Source organism: Schistocerca nitens, chromosome 8, assembly GCF_023898315.1.
Source record: "Schistocerca nitens isolate TAMUIC-IGC-003100 chromosome 8, iqSchNite1.1, whole genome shotgun sequence".
NCBI classification, from domain to species: Eukaryota; Metazoa; Arthropoda; class Insecta; order Orthoptera; family Acrididae; genus Schistocerca; species Schistocerca nitens.
Window position 1 is genome coordinate 385465553 of NC_064621.1, and position 22202 is coordinate 385487754.

Genomic DNA, 22202 nt, shown 5'->3' on the forward strand with positions numbered 1-22202 from the left:
ATAGTGCAGGAAAGGGAACAGAGAAGGGGCTGAATGGGGGGTGGGGTGGGGGGGTGGGGGGGAAGGGTGAGGACACCCTATCCACATTCCTCCAGAACCTCAACAACTTCTCTCCCATTTGCTTCACCTGGTCCTACTCAACCCAACAAGCCACCTCCTGGATGTTGATCTTCACCTCAAAGATGGTTACATCAGTTCCACTGTCCATTTCAAACCTACTAACCACCAGCAATACCTCCACTTTGACAGCTGCCACCTGTTCTGTACCAAGAAGTCCCTTCCATGCAGCGTAGCCACCCATGGGCGCCACATCTGCTGTGACAAGTGGTTCCTCTTAAAATATACCAAGGGTCTCACTGAGGCCTTCACAGACTGTAATTATCCTCCCAACCTTGTACAAAAACAAATCTCCCGTGCCTTATCTTTCCAGTCTCTCACCATCTTCCAAAGTCTCACTGTCCAGCCACTGATGAGCATTCCCCTCATAACTCAGTACCACCCAGAACAGGAGCAACTGTATTACATTCTCCGACAGGGCTTCACCTACCTCTCGTTGCGGCCCGAAATGAGAAATGTCCTGCCCACTATCCTCCCCACCCCACAGTGGTATTTCGCCATCCACCAAACCTACACAGTATACTAGTCCATTCCTACACAACCCCTGCTCATAACCCTTACCCCATGGCTCATATCCCTGTAATAGACATGGATGTAAGACGTGTCCCATACATTCTCCCACCACCACCTACTCCAGTCCAGTCACAAACATCAACTATCCCATCAAAGACAAGGCTACCTGTGAAACCAGTCATGTGACCCACAAGCTAAGCTGCAACCACTGTGCTGCATTCTATGTGGGCTTGAAAACCAACAAGCTGTCTGTTCGCGTGAATGGCCACCGACAAACTGTGGCAAAGAAACAACTGGACCATTCTGTTGCTGAGGGTACCACCCATCACAACAGTATTCATTTCAGTGACTGCTTTACAGCCAGTGCCATATGGATTCTTCTCACCAACACCAGCTTTTCTGAACTGCACAGGTGGGAACTCTCCCTGCAATATATATCCTAAGTTCCCATAACCCTCCTGGCCTCAACCTTCATTAGTCATTGTCCTCACTCATCCAGCCCCTTCCCTGTTCCCTTTCCCACCTTACACAGCCCTCTATTCCACCAACACACCCAGTCTTTTTACTTCTGTCCTTTTCACTACCTCCCCCTGCCTCTCCCTTACCCTCCGTCTAACCTCCCGATTGCACGTAGCTGCCCTACTCTCTCTCTCTCTCTCTCTCTCCCCCTCTCCCTCCCTCCCTCCCTCCCCCCCCCCCACTTCCTCCCTGCACGCTCCCCAATAGCACATCACTGTCCTTCACTCCCACCCCTACCTTGCTATCCCTTCCTCACCCTGCCCCAATCTCCTCCTACCCACAACCAGTTATCTCTCCCATCATGCACTGCTGCTGCTGCTCACAGTGTAGCTTCAACTGCCTGATACTGCATTTTGTGTGTGTGTGTGTGTGTGTGTGTGTGTGTGTGAGAGAGAGAGAGAGAGAGAGAGAGAGAGAGAGAGAGAGAGAGAGAGAGAGGGGGGGGGGGGGGGGTAGGGAAATGTCTGTCTGTCTATTTTTGACAAAGGCTGTGTTGGCTGAAAGCTTTTTTTTGGAGACTCATGAAGTTGTGACTATCAGAACTGTGGAAGATAATGTGTACTCATTTATTATCTATTATGTCCAAAGCAAGGTAAATATTCAGATCAAATTGACATAGAGGAAAAAGCAGGACAGGTAAAAGGAGTGGATTATGTTGTGGAGGGTTGAGAGAAAGTAAGAAGTCACTCACACCAGTAGGCTAATATATCAGAATAAATAAAATCCTTGCAGAAGTTAAACCAGCATACATCAGCTGTGTCATTAAGCAAACTGAGGAACTGCACCAAAAGCATTTCATAAGAAGTCTGTCAAACATCTTTGTATTTTGTAATAATGTTTTTTCCACTTCTTTACCTTCAGGATTTATGTCAAGTTCACCGCAACCTTCAGGTTCTGGCTCAACAAGTGGACTCATTACACCAGAGCTGTTCAATCAAGCCATGCAACAAGCGATAGCGAGTGTAAGTAGATAAATATTGCTGCAGTTATGTATTACATATTGTTCAGAGAATGCTAATGGACTCAGTATTAATGAGTTGCATGTGTTGTATTGATGACTCACAAGTAGACACTAAATGTTGATCTTAATTAAAATCAACGGCAATAATCAAACATAACAGATGAAAATAAAAAAAACAGTGTCATGTAACAAAATAAGTGATGGGTGTGACAAAAGAGCTTGTGAAACATTACTAAATGCTGTCCTTGAAAACTACTTAGAACAGATATTTCAGAACCCCACCCATGATGAAAATATATTACAGCATCATGTGCCTACATACTCCACAAGGCACCATATGGTGTGTGGTAGAGGATATCCTGTACCACTACTAGTCATTTTCTTTTCTGTTTCACTCGAAAATAGAGCAAAGAAAAAAGGCTATCTATATATGCCTCACTAATGGCAACAGTTACACTTGACCTTTTTGAGGAAGTCCACTTCGAAACTGGTATCAGTGACCATGAGGCAGTTACAGAAACTGTAAATACCAAAACACAAAGAGCATCTAAAACAAGAAGAAAGATTTATATGTTCAGCAAACTAGACAAAGAAACAATATGTGTCATACCTCAATGAGGATCGTGAAACCCCTAGGTAAGGACAGGTACTTATGGCTCAAGTTTAAAAGAATAGTTGACCATGCACTGGATAGAAATGTACCCAGTAGGACAGTTCATAATGGGAGGGATTGCCCATGGTATACAGTTTCTGTAAAGAAGCTCCTTAAGAAACAGACTATTTCATAGTAGATACAAAACAAATTGTAGGGCTATAGTTAGAGAGGTGCTGGATGAAACGTGTTTGGTGGTCAACAGAGAAATGTGTGAAGCCTTTAATGACTAATATTGCCAAATGATCTTTCATAAATTCAAAAGAAATTGTGGTGACACGTGAAGGCTGTTAGTGGCAGAGACTGGAACTGAAGTTGAGAGTAGTAAAGTAAAATCTGAAATGCTTAACCCTGTTGCTTTACAAAGGAAAATCCAGGATAATTGCCCCAATGTAATCCTCATGCCACCAAAAAGATTAATGAAGTAAGTATCAGTGTCAGTGGCGTTAAAAGACAACTGAAATAATTAAAACTGAACAGAGCCCTAGTGTCCAGTGGAATCCATACAGCGTACACCAAATTTCTGGCTGAGTTTGCTTCTCTGTTAGCTGTAAGCTGTTATAGAACCCTTGAACAAACACCTGTGCCTAATAACAAGAAGGAAGCTCAAGAACACCTGTGTGCAAGGAAAGTAGTAGAAGTGAGCCACAAACTACCATTCAGTACCCTTGACATCTGTTTGTTATAGATCTTGGAATATACTCTTAGCTCAAAAACAATGGGGTATCCAAACAGATTGACCTCTGCTACACCAACCAGCATGGATTTCGAAAACAAATCGTGTGAAACCCAACTTGACTTTTCTCACTTGACATCCTGATAGTCATAGATCAAGGCAGTCAGGTAAATGCTGTATACCTTGATTTCCAAAAAGCATTTAACTCAGTACCACACCTATGCCTATTATCAAAGTATTGTCATATGGTATATCAGATGAAATATATGGCTGGATTGAGGATTTCATGGTAGGGAGAACACAGCATCTTATCTGAGCTTGGAGAGTCATCAACAGATGTAGAAGTAATTTCGCGTGTACCTTAGGGTAGCATTTTGGATCCCTTGCTGGTTCACGTTATAAATTAATGATCTTGTGGACAATATTAATACTAACCTCAGACTTTTTGCGCATGAAATGCAGCCTGAGTGAGGCTGTACAAATATTGTCAAATCTTGATAAGATTTCAGTGGTGCAGTGATTGGCACCTTGCTTTAAATTTTCAAAAACATAAAATTGTGCACTTCACAAAACGAGAAACATAGTATCCTATGAATATAGTATTAGGGAGTCGCAACTGGAATCTTTAGACTCTACTTCTACATCTGTACCCTGCAAACCAATGTGAACTGCATGGTTAAGGGTACATCCCATTGCACCAGTTATTAGGGTTTCTTCCCATTACATTTATGTATGGAGTGCAGGAAGAATGATTGTTTGAATCCCATAATTATTCTAATCTTTATCTCACGGTCCCTATGTGACCAATAGGCAGAGGGTTGTAGTAGATTCTATAGAGTCATCATTTGAAGCCAGTTCTTGATTTCTTTTGTGTACTGATTGCACTTCCCAGCATTCTACCAATAAACTGAAGTCCACCGCCTGCTTTACCCACAACTGAGCCTATGTGATCATTCCATTTCATCCCTACAAAGTGATACACCCAGGTATTTGCATGTGTTGGCCGATTCCAACAATGATTCATTGATATTATAGTCATAGTATACTACATTTTTTCATTTTGTGAAGTGCACTATTTTATATTTCTGAACATTTAAATCAAATTGCCAGTCTCTGCACCACTTTAAAACCTTATCAAGATCCGACTGAATATTTGTGTACCCTCTCCTTCCCTCTTTCCTGATGAAGCAACCGTTGGTTGCGAAAGCTTGAATTTTGTCTGTATGTTTGTGTTTGTTTGTGTGTCTATCAACCTGCCAGCGCTTTCGTTTGGTAAGTCACATCATCTTTGTTTTTAGATATACTAAAATGTAATTGGATAGATAAAAAAAATATCTTCTCACCAAGCGGCAGCAGGAGAACGCGCACTCACAGATTTAACTTATGCATGGTTGTGGAGCCAGTGGTTCCTCCTTCCAGCAGAAGAGTTGAAGGGTAAGGAAGAGGGGTGAAGGAAATGGACTGGAGAGATTTAGAAAAAAGGATGCAGTTCAGAAAAGTCAGCCAGAACCCCAAGTCAGGGAGGATGAGAAGGAAAGATTGATTGTTGGAGACTGCACCAGACGAGCTTTGAAAACCTGAGATTTTAAAGATGGAAGACAGGGTAATATATGAGACAGAGATTATTGCTGAAACATTGTGCACAAGTTAATAAGAGTGAAAAGTTAAGTGCTTGGTACATAACAGGTGGGAGAGGGAACAGCAAAAAATAGAAAAGTCAGAAAATGAAAGATGTAGAAAATTAAAATGGAATGAGGAAAGGAGTAGTTACTGTGAAGAAATGACGAGACAGAAGGAATTAACATAATTTAAGGCAGGGTGGGTGGTGAGAACCAAGGACATGTTGCTTTACACTCTTATTAACCCATGCACAATGTTTTAGCAGTAATCTTTGTCTTCCATATTACTCTTTCTTCCACCTTTAAGCTCTCAGGCTTTTAAATCATTTCCGATGTAGTCCCCCAACAGTCAGTCTTTCCTCATTCCATCTGGTGAGCCTCCCCTGACCTGAGGTTCTGGATGGTGTTTCTAAAACTGTACCTGTTTTCCCTAAACCTCTCCAGTCCTTTTCCTTCACCACTTTTCCTCCTCCTCCACCCGCTCTGCCAAAAGAAGGATCCTCTGCTCTGAAAGGTTGCATAAATTAAACCTTTTGTGTGAGTGTTTTTTCCTTCACCACTTTTCCTCCTCCTCCAACTGCTCTGCCGGAAGAAGGGTCCTCTGGCTCTGAAAGCTTGCATAAATTAAACCTTGTGAGTGGGTGGGTGGGTGGTCGCGCGCGCGGGGCACTTGGTGAGCAGATTTTTTTTTTATCCACCCAATGATATTATATTGTCAGAAATTGATTATTTTCGTTGAATATTTATGTAGCTTGTTTCACGCAGTACTTCATCATAGATAGCTGCAACATCTGCAAAGAGTTTGAGGTTACTATTAATACTGCCCATAAGATCATTAATATACAACATGAACCAGCAAGGGATACAAAACGCTTCCCTAAGGTACACGCGGAATTACTTCTACATCTGTTGATGGCTCTCCAGCCAAGATGACATGCTGTGTCCTCCATACCAATAAATCCTCAATCCAGTCATATATTTCATCTGATACCCCATATGATCATACTTTGATAATAGACATAGGTGTGGTACTAAATTAAATGGTTTTTTTTTTTGGAAATTGAGGTATACTGCATCTACATGACTGCCTTGATCTATGACTATCAGGATGTCAAGTGAGAAAAGTCAAGTTGTGTTTCACGTGGTCTGTTTTTGAAATCCATGCTGGTTGGCATAGCAGAGGTCAATCTGTTCGAGATACCTCGTTGTTTTTGAGCTAAGAATATGTTCTAAGATCTATAACAAACGAATGTCAAGGATATTGGATGGTAGTTTTATGCCCAACTTCTGCTACCTCCTTGCAGACAGGTGTTCTTGTGCTTCCTTCCAGGTACTGGGCACAGTTTTTTGTTCAAGGGTTCTACAATAGCTTATAGCTAACAGCGAAGCAAACTCAGTTGGAATTAGGTGTAGGCTGATAGGAATTCCATTGGACCCTAGGGCTTTGTTCAGTTTTAATTATTTCTTTTTTTTATTTTTTTATTTATTTATTTTTTTTATTATTATACCACTGATACTAATACTTACTTTATTCATATTTTTTTGTGGTTTGAGAATTAAATTGGGGCAATTCTTGGATTTTCCTTTCTAAAGGAGCATTTGAAAATGGAGTTAAGCATTTCAGCTTTTGCTTTGGTACCCTCAATTTCAGTTCCTGTCTCATTTGCTAGGGACTGGACACTATCTTTGGTACCACTGACATCCTTTACATACGACGGAAATTTCTTTGAATTTTGTGAAATGTTATTCTGCCACTGAGATCCTTTACATTCGACGGGAATTTCTTTGAATTTTGTGAAATGTTATTTGAAAATATTCTGCTATGGTAGTCATTAAAGGCATTACGCATTGCTCTCTTGACAGCTAGATGTGTTTCATTCAACATCTCCCTATCTGTAGGCATACACTCTGTTTTACACCTATTAGGCAATAATCTCGGTTTCTTTAGAAGTATTTTTACAGTGACTGTATACCACGGAGGTTCCCTCCCATTATGAACTGTTCTACTGTGTACATAGTGGTCCAGTGCATGCTCAACTATTGTTTTATAATTGAGCCATAGTTCGGCTATATGCTCCCATCTTGTGCTGAAAGTTCCAAGTTCCTCATTTAGATATGACAATACCAGATTTTTTATCTGGTTTACTGAGCATGTAATTATATGTTTCTATTTGTTTCAGTTGTCCTTGTACTTTGTTGATACAACCACATCATGGCATTTCGATGTAGACATCCTCAAAGAAGTCAGGTTTATTTGTTGCTCACTACGAATTGGGTTTCTATCTGTTCCAGGTAGTTTTCAAAGATGGCATTTAATAATGTTTTGCAGGATGTCTTATCATGCCCACCCCTAACAAAGCTATAATTTTCATAATTGATTGGTGATGATTAAAGTTGCCACTGATGATTACGTACAGTTAGGGAGCTTACGTACAAGTGCACTGATGTTTCTCTGAAGTTTTTGGTTACATCAGTAGATGAGTCTGGTGAGTGACCGAAGGTTCCAACTATCATTTTATGCACAGCCCTGATACTGTGTCTTGCCAAGACTATCTCATATGCATCTGCAGTTTCTTCTTGGTGGATTTGAGTTTCTTGTCTGCTGTGACAAATACACCACCTCCATTTCACATTTGTCTATTCTTTCTATATATCTCTGTGGGTATCAACATGGAATTGACCCAAATAGTCCTGCGAAACTCTACCTATGACAATGAGAAGGAAGTAGATAATTATGACCAGGTTGATACTGTGTACTTTGACTTCCGAGAGGCACTCGATGCAGTTCTGCACTGCAGCTAGTGGACAAATTAAGGGATTATGAAATATCAGACCAGTATTATAATTGAACCGGGGACTTACCCACAAGCAGAACTTAGACCATCAAGAGTGTCATTTCACTCTAGTGAGAAGTGTTATAGGAAATGAGTTGCATGTCACACAGATGTTTCTTGTAAAACTTCAAGAACCTGTGTGTTCCAGTAAGAGTAAAGCAACATTTCACTTTCTCCCACACCTATAAATTGAAATGATCGGACCATCTCCATCTATTCAGAGTGATCTGCTCTATTCAGTTACATTGTTCATTGACACTTTTTGTGCTATCACAACTCTCAGTGCAAAGATATTCTCTTATTTGTCAACAGTTACTGTAAAATATTACAAAATAATATACAGAGTGATAGTTTGCACAACTCAAATCAACACACACAAAAATGGGAATACTGTTCAGAGAAAACAACAGGACATACCTCAATGTCTTGCAGACAATTTGATACATGTCATTGGCTGTTTCAACACACTTTAACTTGGTATTGGTAATTTATTTTTGTAAGGATAGTTTCACAATAATACAGGATGTGTCAACATAAAAAAAGAAAACATTAGCCATTTATATACAGACATTCGAATTTGCACAAGTGTTTAATGAGGAGAGTGGAGGACTTGTGGTCAGCTGTAGCCATGTTAGAGGAGCCATCCCAGCAACCTAAATCAGGATGGCTGGACAGATACTAGGGCTCCATCCTCCTGAGTATGTGGACAGTGTCTTAACAAATGCAGCCTTTCATTATATTAAACCTGACACATAGTTCTTTTATGTTGTACATACTTTGAACAAGTTAAATTAATAATGTAAAAAATAATTATACACTATTCATTTACTTTCCTAGTATATCTCACTAAAAAACATACGTCAGAGAAAAATGAGGGAAACAAAGAACTCAATACTTTCATGGAATAACTTTACTTAGACATGCTATTTTCAGAATGTTGTATACAGATGAGTGAAAAGTTGCTTGTGTTGCTTTAAGTATTTCTCTGTTGTTTCATTGCAATAAAGGGAACGATTAATAAAATAAGAGAAAGGCATCCTCTCACCTGTAGCAGACTGATGTGTGGTCTATAGACACACATAACAGAAAATGGTAGTCACTAGCTTTTGAGCATCGGCTCTTTTTCTAGTAGAAAGGACACACACAACCATAGAGAGACCCAAACTCACACTGCTGCAGCCATGGCAACACTTATTTCACAATTGCAAAACTGATTGACAAGTGTGTCCCATCAGATTCCTTGGTGTGACAGCTCCAGATGATATTCTGGATGTCTGATAATTTTTGCTGATGGGATGAATGGAACCAAAACATGGGATAAGACTTTACATTTTTTCAGTTTTGTGCACAATGCTCTGGGTCACATACTTAAAAGGTGGATGATTGTATTCTCTCCAATTTGCACAGTGAACATGCAGTGCTCAGTGCTGCATATTGCCATGCCTCTAGTTCATTCAGATGCTCAAGGGCTTGTCCACGTATACTGAGCAACAAGTAAGTTGTCAATAAAGCATTACTTCTGGGTTATCAACATGGTGTAAAAAGATGGCAAGTTGCCATCAGAACATGGGTGGTGACAAAAGGTTTAGAATTACTTAAATGCTTATGTGAACATGGGGCTTCAAAAAGTTTTGCCTAGTCGGTTACAAAATAACTGACTTTTGGGACCAGGCCCTAAAAATCTTGTTTACAACAGTTACTGACCACAAAGCTCACATCAGTGAGCTTAAAACTGTTTATACAACTGAAGAATATCATACGCAATTTATCACAGATTAATCAGTGGTTCATTGTATCCTCAAAACAAGAGTGAAATACCATTTTCATGTAAAATTTCTGTCTGACTAATTGTAAAGCAACTCCTCCTTGATGGCTTGACAGATTTAATCAATTTTCAGATTAATTTCTATCCATTCCCAGATATCACCCAGTATTATCATTTATTAGATTTTTCACTACAGACAGATAGAACAAAGCGGAAATGCAGATGTATGCTACATTGTAAACATAAAAATAGAAACCATATTCAAATATTGAAGGAGTCTCAGATAGACTGCCACTAGTTTTAAAATAAACAAAGGTATTGTAATTGGATTCTGTTCTTTCTTCCAAATAATAAAACACACACTAAAGCTTTTATTGAAGAATATGTGCTGTGATAGTTCATTATAATTACATATACTATGTTGCCAACCAACTACATCTACATGCATACTCTGCATATTACACTTAAGGGGACTGCTCAGTGAACACAGGTGGGGGAAGCTTGAAAAAAAACTGTCAGTTTTCTAAATAGTGCAGCTGAAGGAGTAAAGTGTTGTAAGTCCATATAATGCTTACCAATTTTAACAAGTCTCTTTAAAGTAGTTTTGCTGGGAGTGTCTGGTTATTAATCTAACTTCCATACATGCTTAGACAACCTCACTCATTTACACCTTTCTGTGGAAACACTTTTTATCTCCTGTGTGTCTGACTTTAGTACTTCATAACAGATGACACTTTTTTCAAAAGTCTATGTGCATTATTACCACATCTCATGTTGTTTAAATATGGCTAATTTATTTACCTAGTTTTTTTGAAAAGATAAGATACTTCATTTAATCAGAGTGAGATTAGAGTATATATTTATTGATTTTTACCCATTAAATCATATATCAACTTCCCTTACAGGCCGGTGGAGGAGAAGATCAATCATCTGACACTGAGGGTCAGTCAAGTCCTTCACGTCGAAGGTTGTCTAGACAGCTGCAGCAGATGCAGGAGATGGGACTCTCAGATGAAGCACTGAATCGCCAAGCTCTGGTAGCCACAGGTGGTGACGTGCAGGCAGCAATAAATTTAGTCTTCAGCTGGGGACTATCTTCATCTCCTCCCTGAGACTAAGACAGTTTAATTTTGTACATCATTCCTGCTTGGTCTAAATCTCTTGTCCTTTGTTTACAATGTTATTGTCTGTCACATGAAAACAAAGCAAGTTTTAGCATACTTAGGTATTTTGTTGCACATAGGTTCCCACGAGTTCCATTTTGTTGCTGAGATATTCAGTAATTTGGTGGTCTAATAAGGTGAACCTGATATCACTTACTGTTGTAAGAACTATTCTGAATAAAACATTTGTCCAAATTTACTGTTAAGTTTAAGAACTCACACAATGTAATTCAATAAGCCACCCATGTATCACTAATTTTTGCAAAAATAATATCCAGGTTTTAATCAGCAATTACGATATTAATTTTGTGTTATATAAGAGGCATTCACATGAAACCCGGTTGCTGGTGTAAAGTAACGGTAACTATTTTACGAACTCAAAACTGTAGTTGTACACAGTACACAAACTCAAAAATTGTTGCCAAAACTGTTGGTACATTTACTAGCCAGTCGATTGCATCCTCGAAGAAGTTGCTGTCGGATCCAGGCCAGGACCCAGTCACACACTTTGTCGTCCGTTGCGAATTGATGTCCGTGAATAGCTTGTTTTAGAGGTTCAAACACGTGAAAGTCACACGGTGAAAGGAAGCGACTGTACGGCTGATGCTCCAGTGTTTCCCCCTGAAACTGCATCAATGTCATCTTCACCGCATTGGCGCTGTGTTGGCGGGCATTATCATGCAAGAGGATAAAATACTTAGGCGTTTCGCTGTGACGGCTTGTCTAAGGTTCGGTAAAGTGGCTTGATAATGCTGGGCATTGATGGTGGTTCCCCATTCCAGGAACTCAACAAGCAGTGCGCCCTTGTGGTCAAAAAAGGACATCATAACCTTAACAGGACAGGTGTGCCTGGCCTTTGATTTCTTTGGAGGTGGTGAAGTCGTATGTTCCCTCTACCTGCCCTGACGCTTGCTTTCCGGTTCAAAATGGTGACACCATGTTTCATCACCTGTGACAATTCACGACAGAAAGACCTATCCCTCCTCAGATAACACTGCAGATGACTCAAAGACAGCACCATTCGAGTATTGCGCTCAGTTGGTGAGGAACCCACTGCATCCAGATTTTTCAAACGTTCAAGTGTTGATGCATTATCTTGTGGGTGGTGCCCATGCTAAACCCAGTAACCGATGTGGATCTCGTCCACGGTGGTTCTGTGGTTGTCCAAGACTAAAGCATTCACTTCTGCAACCATTTCTGGCGTGACGACACGATGAGCCTGTCCAGGACGAGCATCATCTTCCAGTGACTCACGCCCCTCAAGGAATCGATTGCACCGTTCCCCAGCACTTGAACAACTCACTGTACTCATCATACACAGCCTTCATTCATCGATACATTTCACGGCCTCCAACTCCCTCCACCACAAAAAATCAAATCACTACTCATTGTTCCTGCTTACTCGCCTGCAAGTTTGGTAGTAGACAATAACTTGTGTGAACCTCTTCTCTTTGGCCCGAAACCACACGGATGCTGTGCAACATCAAATGGACCTCATATATTGATTGGTGGTGTTATACAGTAGTTAATACAGTGGCAAACAGATCATTTGAAACTGGCATAGTAAATTTTGAGTCGAGGGGCCGTAAACACACACTACTAGTCTCTCATCAGGGAAGACTTTAAAATCACTCTTAAAATGATCTGCTTTGTATGAGTATGTACACAATGCTGGTCCGCTTTTTTTTGTGAGTGATGAATACGTGTTGGAATTAGTTAAAAAGTTAGGATTTTGAAGTTAAATGTCTTAAAGTGAAAGGAAATTGATTTTAAGATTATCTCACATTATTGTAACAGCTTAATGTTTGTGCAGTTAGACACTATTTGTCCCTTTTAAAGTGGAAATACTTGGTAGCTGCCACATCTGCTTTCTCAGAAACAATGTGCGTGAAGGTGATTGTTTTCTCCTATCATTATTTTACCAACAAATTACTTGCATACTGAGACCTGGCAATTGAGCTGAAAGAACTGCTAGAGTAATCTTAAATTTCTTGAAGTCAAGTCTGTAATGAAGCAAGTGAAGAACCTGAAAAAGTCTGCAGCACAAATTTTCACTTAATGTGACAGTATTGATCAATATATCAATATTATATCCTTCCATTTGAAAGTCTGCTCTTACGTACGAAATCCTTTGCACTGTTTCCAGTTCTAACAGATTGAATATACAATGTAATCTTTAAGCAGAAAGTGATATGGAATTTGTGGTATGGAGGCTTCAACATGGTTTTCACTGCAATATGTGAACTGCGTAGCAAGCACCCAGTCTGATACAAAGATTTGTCATTACAGTCTGGAGAAAAACTTGCAAGAGCCAAAGTTTACTAACTGAATCTTCTGCTGACTATCAACAAAAGCATTTGAAGCATTACAGCCTGTGATATTTGCAGCTCTGCTTCGTCACTGTCCAAGAACGTTGCTTTGACACAAATGACTTTGACTGAAACTGGCAAAAAGCTTTAGCTTGCAGCTATACTGCTTACGTAAATAATAAAGTTCCACCGAACATTCATTGAATAAGGAATTAAACCCCAGGACTGCTAACCTGAATACCAAGTACCCCACTAATTGGTAACCTTCTACACTCGCACACCTACATGACAGAAAGTAATATCAGGAAGTCTAAATTTATAGGAAAAGGCCCAGTCTTCATTGACCTCTAATGTACCTCATTCCAGAATTGAAATGGAGCTAAATCTATTTGAAGCTGAGGGTGATATAATACTGGATGACCTTCCCAACTGATATGGAATCACCATCCAGGAGGAAAAATAATGTGTAGAACAATAAAAGTACCACTAGGATAGATTCCATTCTTCGGTGTAATATTAATGGATGTAGTGTGAATGTGAAACAATTAAAGCTCCTAACACAGGAAAATCTTTGAGTATGTATGCTTCCAAGAAGCTCATTTAAAGCCATCTTTCTCCTTCATACTCAGAGATCAATTTCTCACAAAGTAGGCATCATTGTAAACATGTCCAGAATGTGTTAAGTTTGGCTGTAAACTGCAGTATGTTCATATAAACTTTAAAAAGTTAAATAATTGAAGTAATAATTTACTAAGGAATAATTACAGAGCATAGGTGCTGTGGACTTCAGTGTATAGTGGTACAACTATCCCAATTTTCAGTACACCAACATTTAACATACAAGTATTATTTTATCCTATGGTGGTGATCCACATTAGCTCTCAAATTTGAAATGAGATTAGTGTACTAACCACTGATTCGTGCACTGCTTTTGGTAAATGAACAGTTTCTGTCACCTTTACTTACTCTTTCTTCTGTGTTCCATCTTTGTTTCCTGTCATCCACACAACATGTGGGTCCCTCTCAACGTGCTTCTCCTTTCCAACCTTCCCCATCAAACTTCTGAAGAAGAAACATAGAAGATCCAATAATTAGGAATAGTTTTTCTACTTCTGTGTGTTTCCATTGACGCTGTTCGGAATTTCACCTTGTGAAGATTGTCCACCCATTCTGTCCCCTTGTAATCTAACAGTTCTCTGTTGAATTTTTCTTTTAATATTTATTTTTAGAATTTTTATGAATATTCATAAGAAAATTTAATATTTTTTTGAGTAACCTTACAGGTGATTTAAATGTGCACATTCATATAAACCTTGTTTCACAAAGCATCTAGCATCCAGCGCACGTTGGTCTATCGATTATCCGTATGACTTTGAAACGTGTCCCTGTCGGTTTTTGAACATTGTTGAACACATTCTAAGTTGATTTCTGAATGAATCATAAGTTGATTTGTGAATGCATGCATAGTGTACGTGATGTCTCTGTCAGTGGAATCCTCATCACATCTAGAAATAAACTCCCCTGCAGACAAAAGGGGCTATACGAACTGAGCAGAGTATAGCCAAACGAAAGAAAGCCAACCACTGTCTGATTATGTGGTTGATTTGGTTTGTGAATGGTGAGCGTTGTTAAGATTACCAGTGAAATCCATAGATTCAGACTACCACACTGGGAATAAATGCCTAACAGGAATAACAAGTAAGAAAGATTACGTATTATCTTCTCGGTGTATCCAAGAAAATAAAATTTTGACAGAAAATTTTTGGACAGATCGCTATACTAGCAAGGGCCAGTTGTACAGTCTCCAGCTAGCAGCCTCTTTAAGGTCTGTACTAGAAGTAGGGCGGAAAACGCGTTGTACGAACATGTAACGATGCCTAACCGGAGAATAATCGTGGGATAGCTAAACTGGTGATTCTGGCAGAGTTAGTGAAATTAACCGGTGAGTAAGCTTTGACATTGGCAGGAATAGATACAGAATTAGTGATGACAACATGGTTTGTTAGTACGTGGAAGGAGAAGAAACGGGGACATCACACAAATTATGGAAGAATAAGAGTATTCCAAATTTATATAAAACTTCGCACTACTTCTTTTCGATCTCATGCTTGAGAAACTGTAGGATATGAATTAAGTGTAAAACTATTTCCTATCGTAAAGCTTTTTGCTTGTGGTAGGCCTATTAGGCATTTGATATCGGTACTTTGTGAATTATATTCCGTCGTGTTATAAAAATGACCATTTCTGCCAAAACAGTCTCGTTTATTTGGCTTGTGTTACAATGCTGCAGTATTATTAAGGCCTGTTTAATTTTATCTCGCAGACAGTGACAAAATATAGGTAATCAGGTCGAGAAACCACACCAGTCTTGGGCCTATTTGTAATTACAGCTTTTTCAGTATTAGACAACGACATTTCAATTTTTCATGTAACAAAACATGTGACGAACTTTGATGAGGTAACAGATCCTTTCGCAGAAAGGAAAGCACGTCATGTAAAGCTGTAGCAAGGTTAGAGAGAAAAAACTTCTAGGAGCTAAAGATTGAAGAAATGTGTACTGTCTTGCTTGTCTCTTCTCTTTACTGGCTTTATGTATCCTATACTTAATTTTATGTCACACAAAGCAGCAAGTTGTATGTCAAACCGGCTGACTGGAAGCAGGAGAGGCACCATAGGACATTTTAATTTCCGCTGTCCTGAATATAGTTTGATGGCATCCAGTACAAAATATACATGTTTCAATTCCACAGACCGAAATACAGTGACGTGCGATAGAAGAATGCTGTGTGAAGAGGTGTGGCGCTGCACTTTGGCACACGTAAGATCAGATAACATGTCTTACAATTCCTCGGACACACATGTTTTATGTATCAGAGTCTTCAGAAAGATGTGCGCTACAAAATGAACGTATTTTTGAAAATTTGAGGGATACCACTGTCTACTATTGCCCCAGTTCGGAAATATCGTAGATATAGGTCTGATGCGCAGAGCAGTCTTGAGTTATAATAGGGAAGCGGGTGGTCTCCATGTGACCCGTGTTTACATTTAGTGATTTTGCTGTTTCCTCTTTGTCTACTGCACTCGTGTCAAATGAATATAAAATTGATTTCTTTGGCCGGAAGCTATCGTGTGAATTAAAATACATTCACATAATTACGGAAGGCTAAAATACGTTATTATTTTGAGATTTTATTTTATTTCCACCTTTCTGACAGTCAAGCATTAATAACCATGCAGAACAATGAAGTTATTTTTATCGGTTTGCTGGAGAAATTTTCTTTTATTAATCTTTTCTGCTGAGGCAGTCAATATATTTGAAACAAAGGGTTTAATTTCAAACTATTGGCTAACTTCAACTGTTCGATGCATTTCAAGTGTACGTTTTCATCTTGTAGCACGTATGGCATTATGCCATAACAAAGAACCAGACATGAGATAACAAAGTACTGGTACCCAAGGAAATTTACATCCCGAAATCACATTAAAAAACATAATATCAGGTCAATGCCTACTTCACTGGGAATCTGGGACTCATTTAAAAATCAGCTCTTTGATGACGAGCCACTTAGAAGAATTTATAGCCCAGAAGATCGCACTTTTATGTCGTTATTAAAAAATTTACTGGCACATTTGTGTGATATCTTAAAATGTAATATGTGCATAAAAGACCAACAATATATGTGAAAGCTTAGCTTCTCTTGCAGCGTATTGGCCTTAGAGACCAATATTATATGTGAAAGCTTTGTTTTTCTTGTAGCAACATTATATATATTAATTTAAACCATTAACTTTTCCTGTTCGTGTGTTCGCGCTACTTAACAGTGATGTTGCTATTGGCTGACTACACCACGTGTCCGAAGCTCTGAATATCCGCTGTCATTGGCTGGTGAGATCACGTGATATGAGCTGTGACTGGCGTATATATACGCATCGCAATCTCGATTTCAATGCTTCGGAAAGAAACATGCGGTGTTTGGTGGAATCCGAATTTATACTTTCGTAATACGAAAATATGCAGCGTACATGTTAACTGCACATCAAACATATTTCCAAAAGGTGTTTCATCTTCTAAAGTGCCGGGAAATTCTACGCCCATGTATAAAACCATAACCATTCAAAGGATTGATAAGTTATACAGTTCCGAGAGAAAATATACTGTTAATTAACGGGGAAAAACTATGTTTCCATGTGGGAGAAAGTGTATTTTTAACCGGGAAATCCGGGAATTTTTTTTCCTTGTCCACGTATACACCCTCTAAATGAATAAGTGTATTTGAACCTTCTGTCACTGCTTATACCTTTGATTGTGAAGCAGGACACAGTCATGAGGTTGGCTGTAACACCGCATGACTACCAGGAACCTAGAAATTTCTCATGACCGGACGGAGTTATAAAGACCTCAAGTACACATATAAAATTTTGCTACAGGCATTGAGTGTCATAGTGCCAGAAAACCTGCCATGCTATCAAAATGGTGCTCAAAAATAATTCCTTAAAGATAAGCCAAAAGCACCAGTCTGCTTTTGTTCTACAATATGTTGTGATAGAACAAAAGCTAACTGGCACTTTTCATTAATTATAATGTAGTTCTACCAAGAACCGACGGAAGATTCTGTTAACCTAAGTCAAAAGCTTTTTTACAATAACTCTTATTTATAGGTAAATGACAGCACAAAGGGAAAAAATGGTGATTAATATACAGATTAAGCATTACTAAAATTTGCTGTGAATAACACAAGTGACTCCTGTAAGTCATTGCTGCTGACAGGTTCAACTGTTTGGTAGCAGTTGCTGTACAAAACACTAAATGCAACACTAATGTCTCATACAGTATGTGTGGGTTTTAACTGAGCCATTTCCACTATAAATAAGGTGCCATTTATAAATTTTTCTGCTCAGAGTCTACATTTTCAGTGAAAAGGATCTCCCATTTTGGCGGCAACTTGTGTTTCAGAAAAGTCATGTCTGCATTCTTTCTTTAGTTTCTTGTGGTCCTCACTAATGGCTCCAGCACTGAGTACACTTGAGGCTTTTTGGCAGTACTGCACCTTTTGGCACTCGTTTGTCTTTCTTTCAATTTCATAAGATACTGTCCTATATTGGTACTTGGAATACTGGTAATTTCATATGCCTGTGATGGGTAATGAATTTGTAGGTCCACCTCAAATTCTTTGCAGGCTGTTGACAGACACAGTACCATGACAACTTAATCCTGTAAATAAATTTTAACACTCCTGAATATTGAAAATAGAAACATGTAATATGAAACAACCTTTTTATAAATCAGTCTAAAACATGTAAGCAGCATTCCAAATCAGAATGAAAAGTTAAATATTAACATAAATAGGAGGAATACAAGAAGTATACAGCACTATAGAGGGAGTTCCTGGAGGATTGGTCAGTACTCAGGGATATGACAGGAACAACCATTCAAAGCAAAAAAGTCTAGTAAACGTGGCCTGTAGAATCCTTACCTTAGGAGCTATGAGTACTTCATCTTCGACTCTGTGAAACAAATCTCTTCTACTGTAAGCTCTTTGCTTCTCGTATTTTGGTGGTGGTACGGGCCAAAACAAGGAAAAAAGTCTAGTAAAAATTGGCTCTGAAGTGCACACCATAAGAGCTATGAGCACTTGTTCATCTTTGCTTCTGTGAAACAAATGTCTTCTACTGAACATGTGCTCGTAGCTTTTAAGGAATTCATTTTAGAGCCCATTTTGCTTTTTTGGCTTCAAATGATTGTTCCTATTGTATCCCTGAATACTGACCATTTTTCCAGTGACACCCTGTACATTTAGTAACTATTATAAATAAACCTTTGTTTTTTTGGGGGGGTGGGGGGGGGCATATAGATGTGCTGTGCAAACATATAAACACGCAAATTATCTTCATAAGCAAAACAGCAAAAGTTATTGTTCTCAGGACAATGTACTATGGGCTCATGCTTCCACAAAACAGGGAAGTGCAAGAGGAGGAAGGTATAATTATAGCAGAAATACAGCCCTGTAGACAAGTTTTGACATGAAGTGTGATTTTGCACCTTCTGAAATCTCGGTTGTGGTGACAGACTGATTTGGAGTGTACCTGGAGGTCTAGATTAAGTTGAAAGGTGATCATTTTTTTGTGAGTTGGCAGAGCGAATGAACATGAAAGCCAAATAACGGTTGTGGTAATAGACTGATCTGTGGTGTAGTGTAATGTCCATGTCCATGCCATATTTGATGCAGTTTTCATCATGAAAACTAGAAGTACAAGGTAAATTCAGAAAACATACATTAGATAATGGCTGTGTGTGTGTGTGTGTGTGTGTGTGTGTGTCTCGCCCTCACACACACACACACACACTCACTCACTCACTGTATGTTCCTCAGATGTTTCGGCAGATATTTGCAATTATGTTTTTGCAGTGTGTACCTGGAGTCACCCTAAACAAATACCATTCATCAGGTCTTCCATGCTAAGCCCAGCATCAACAGAATGTGGAAGTTTGTTTTTAAAGGCGGAATTTTATACATCCATGTGATGGAACAGTCCCAGATTGGTCCAGTACAGTATTTGTTTTATTGGTATGTATTAACAAACTCCAGAAGGGACACCTGGTGTATATCTCAAACTATTATGGCAGTGAGATAAATGGTAGAGTGGGAACAAATGTTACACTGTCTTAGTCAGTCTGCCTATTAAATTGTAAAAAGGACACATCTGTACCGTCAGCTGAAAATTATCAGCTGCAATAAATGTTGCAATTATATATTTTTTTTTTCATTCTAATGGTCATTTGTAATCTTAGGTAACATCAGGATAATTCGTTTTTCATGTTTGTAAAACAGAGTATGAGTGTTTCTCTCTAGAGAATGATTTTTAGAAGTGGTGGAATTTTATGCATTGTGTTGGTGGCATTGTTGCTTAACAGGTAGTGATTGTTCCTCCAGCTGGACATAGTTCATTTTATTTAAATTATAAACATGCACATGGTTCCTGAAGCTGGAAGTACTTCATTTTGTTTAAGTTATAAATAGGCACACACGTTATTGTTCTGCTTACCATACCTCATATAAATTATAGACTTATTATGTTCGATTTCAGCATAAATGGTAGAATATTGGATGGAGGTTCTTCAGAATGCAGAATATATTAGGGTATTACAAAGCAAGTCATTAAATATTCTGAGGTAGTAATGTATTTTGTGTGTGTGTGTTGTGAATTACGTCTCTCATTGGCAGATAAAAGTCAATTTTGTATGTTTAGAAGATGCATGCCGTAACTTATTTGGCTTACCTTTGTAACCTGGATCATTGGTTACCCCAATCAAGAATTTTTTGCCTTGCTGTGACCAGTATTCTTGACAAATGGATAAATCCGTACTGACACAATGGACAACAACAGCATGCTATTCCATGCCATTGTCAGCAAGATCAACAAACACTGCATTGACATCTAGGTTTTGAAACTTGGTCTCCTGTCAACACAGAACATGTATCAAATACTGAGTCTGTGCCAGAGGGATCTCTGTTCGTATTGTTGGGTTGGTGCATGAGTTTGTAGCATTTTTCCATAAGTTCAATATACACAACAGATACCCATAACAGAAATATTAGTTATCAACAATATATTCTTCTTCACTTTTTACAACAGTCTACCGATGCTGGGGTAACTTTTCAATTCTGGGACTATAGAAATCGTGTGGTTTAAGGGCGATGAACTCGCCGAGCCATGTTCGGAGCTTATTTTCATCCAGAAGGGGAGTTTCTTGCAGGTTGTAAATTAGAGAGGAAAGGGTGAAAATCTAAGGGTGCAGGATCAGGTGAAGAAGGTGGGTGCGGAATGACTTTGCAGCTCATCTCCTGTATAGTGTTTCTTCTCAGTCTATCGGAAAGCAGGAGGGCATTATCATGGAGTAGCATCACTTCATGCAGTCTTCCTGGTCATTGTACTTGGACCGTGTATGAAAAGACATCTTAGTTGCTTACAATAAAAGTCAGCACTGAGGAAGCAATTTGTAGAACACCACACCTTCGTTGTTCCACCAGATACATAACATTATCTTCTGTGGATCCAGACAAGTCTTCGTATAGGGAGTTGCTTTGTTTTCAGCCAACCATTCCTATATTTTCATTTTGTTAGCATAAAGGCACAATCTTTCGTCACGAGTAATGATACTAGATAGGAATGGTTGGTGCTTTTCAAGGCCAACTGATGATGAGCAAGCAGAGATGCACATATGGCCATCAGCTGATTTTTGTGATTTTGGCTTAGAGCATGCGGTACCCATACACCTGATTTTTTAACTTTCTCCACTGCTTGCAAATTTCGCAAGATGGTGGAGTGAATATTACGTGTTTCTCTTTTGCTGACGAAGACTATGGCTGAAAAGTTTATGTAAGTATCTTTTAATTACACCTGTCTGCAACTTAATGTGTCTTCTTTACAGTAAGAAGCATTCCATCTTTTACTACATTGTTGATGTTCTTACCTGGCATTTCCATTGTTTAACAATCAATGTTCATCACATTTGCCGGTTTTTAAGTACACTGATGTGGATCCTTTAAACAATCTTCATCAAATCCCGATGGTCTTGCTGAATGTGGAGGGGTGCTAATGTTAAAACGATCCTCCTTATAAGAAAACCATTTTCTTGGCGTGTTCTGGTCAATGGCATTAACCTCATAAACAGCAGGGATGTCTTTGGCTGCCTCTGCTGCTGTCGCCCCGCCACCAAACTCGAGCAGAAGATTGTCGGATGTATTCAGATTTCTCGACTTGGCATTCCATTTTCTAGCAACCAAAATACCAGCATACGAAACAAAAACACTATAAACTTATGCATCAACATAGTAAATTTTCCATTTAATGCATTCTCTGATTCCATTCATTTTTAATCTTTTTTGAAAATTGCATGTTATGTTCTTAAAGGGTGCTTTCGGGATCAATATGTTATTTGGAAACCTTTGTTTGAAATCTCTTTCCACTTTTTATATTTTTTCTATAATATTTTGGAAATCCATTCCTGTAATTTTTTAACTTTTAAGAATATTAATTTATCTTATAATATTCCAAATATTTCAGTAACTGGC

At 38.9% G+C, this 22202-nt stretch overlaps 1 protein-coding gene across 1 annotated transcript in view; it reads left to right on the top strand.

Moving 5' to 3' along the window:
- LOC126198917 (ubiquitin-like protein 7) overlaps positions 1–11018 on the top strand; it is a 67372-nt gene extending 56354 nt beyond the window's left edge. Inside the window, exons 7-8 of the mRNA XM_049935544.1 lie at positions 2011–2111; positions 10562–11018. Of these exons, the coding sequence (XP_049791501.1) occupies positions 2011–2111; positions 10562–10768 (308 nt within the window). The 3' untranslated portion in view covers positions 10769–11018. The remainder of the gene's footprint in view (positions 1–2010; positions 2112–10561) is intronic.
- Positions 11019–22202: the final 11184 nt, after the last annotated feature.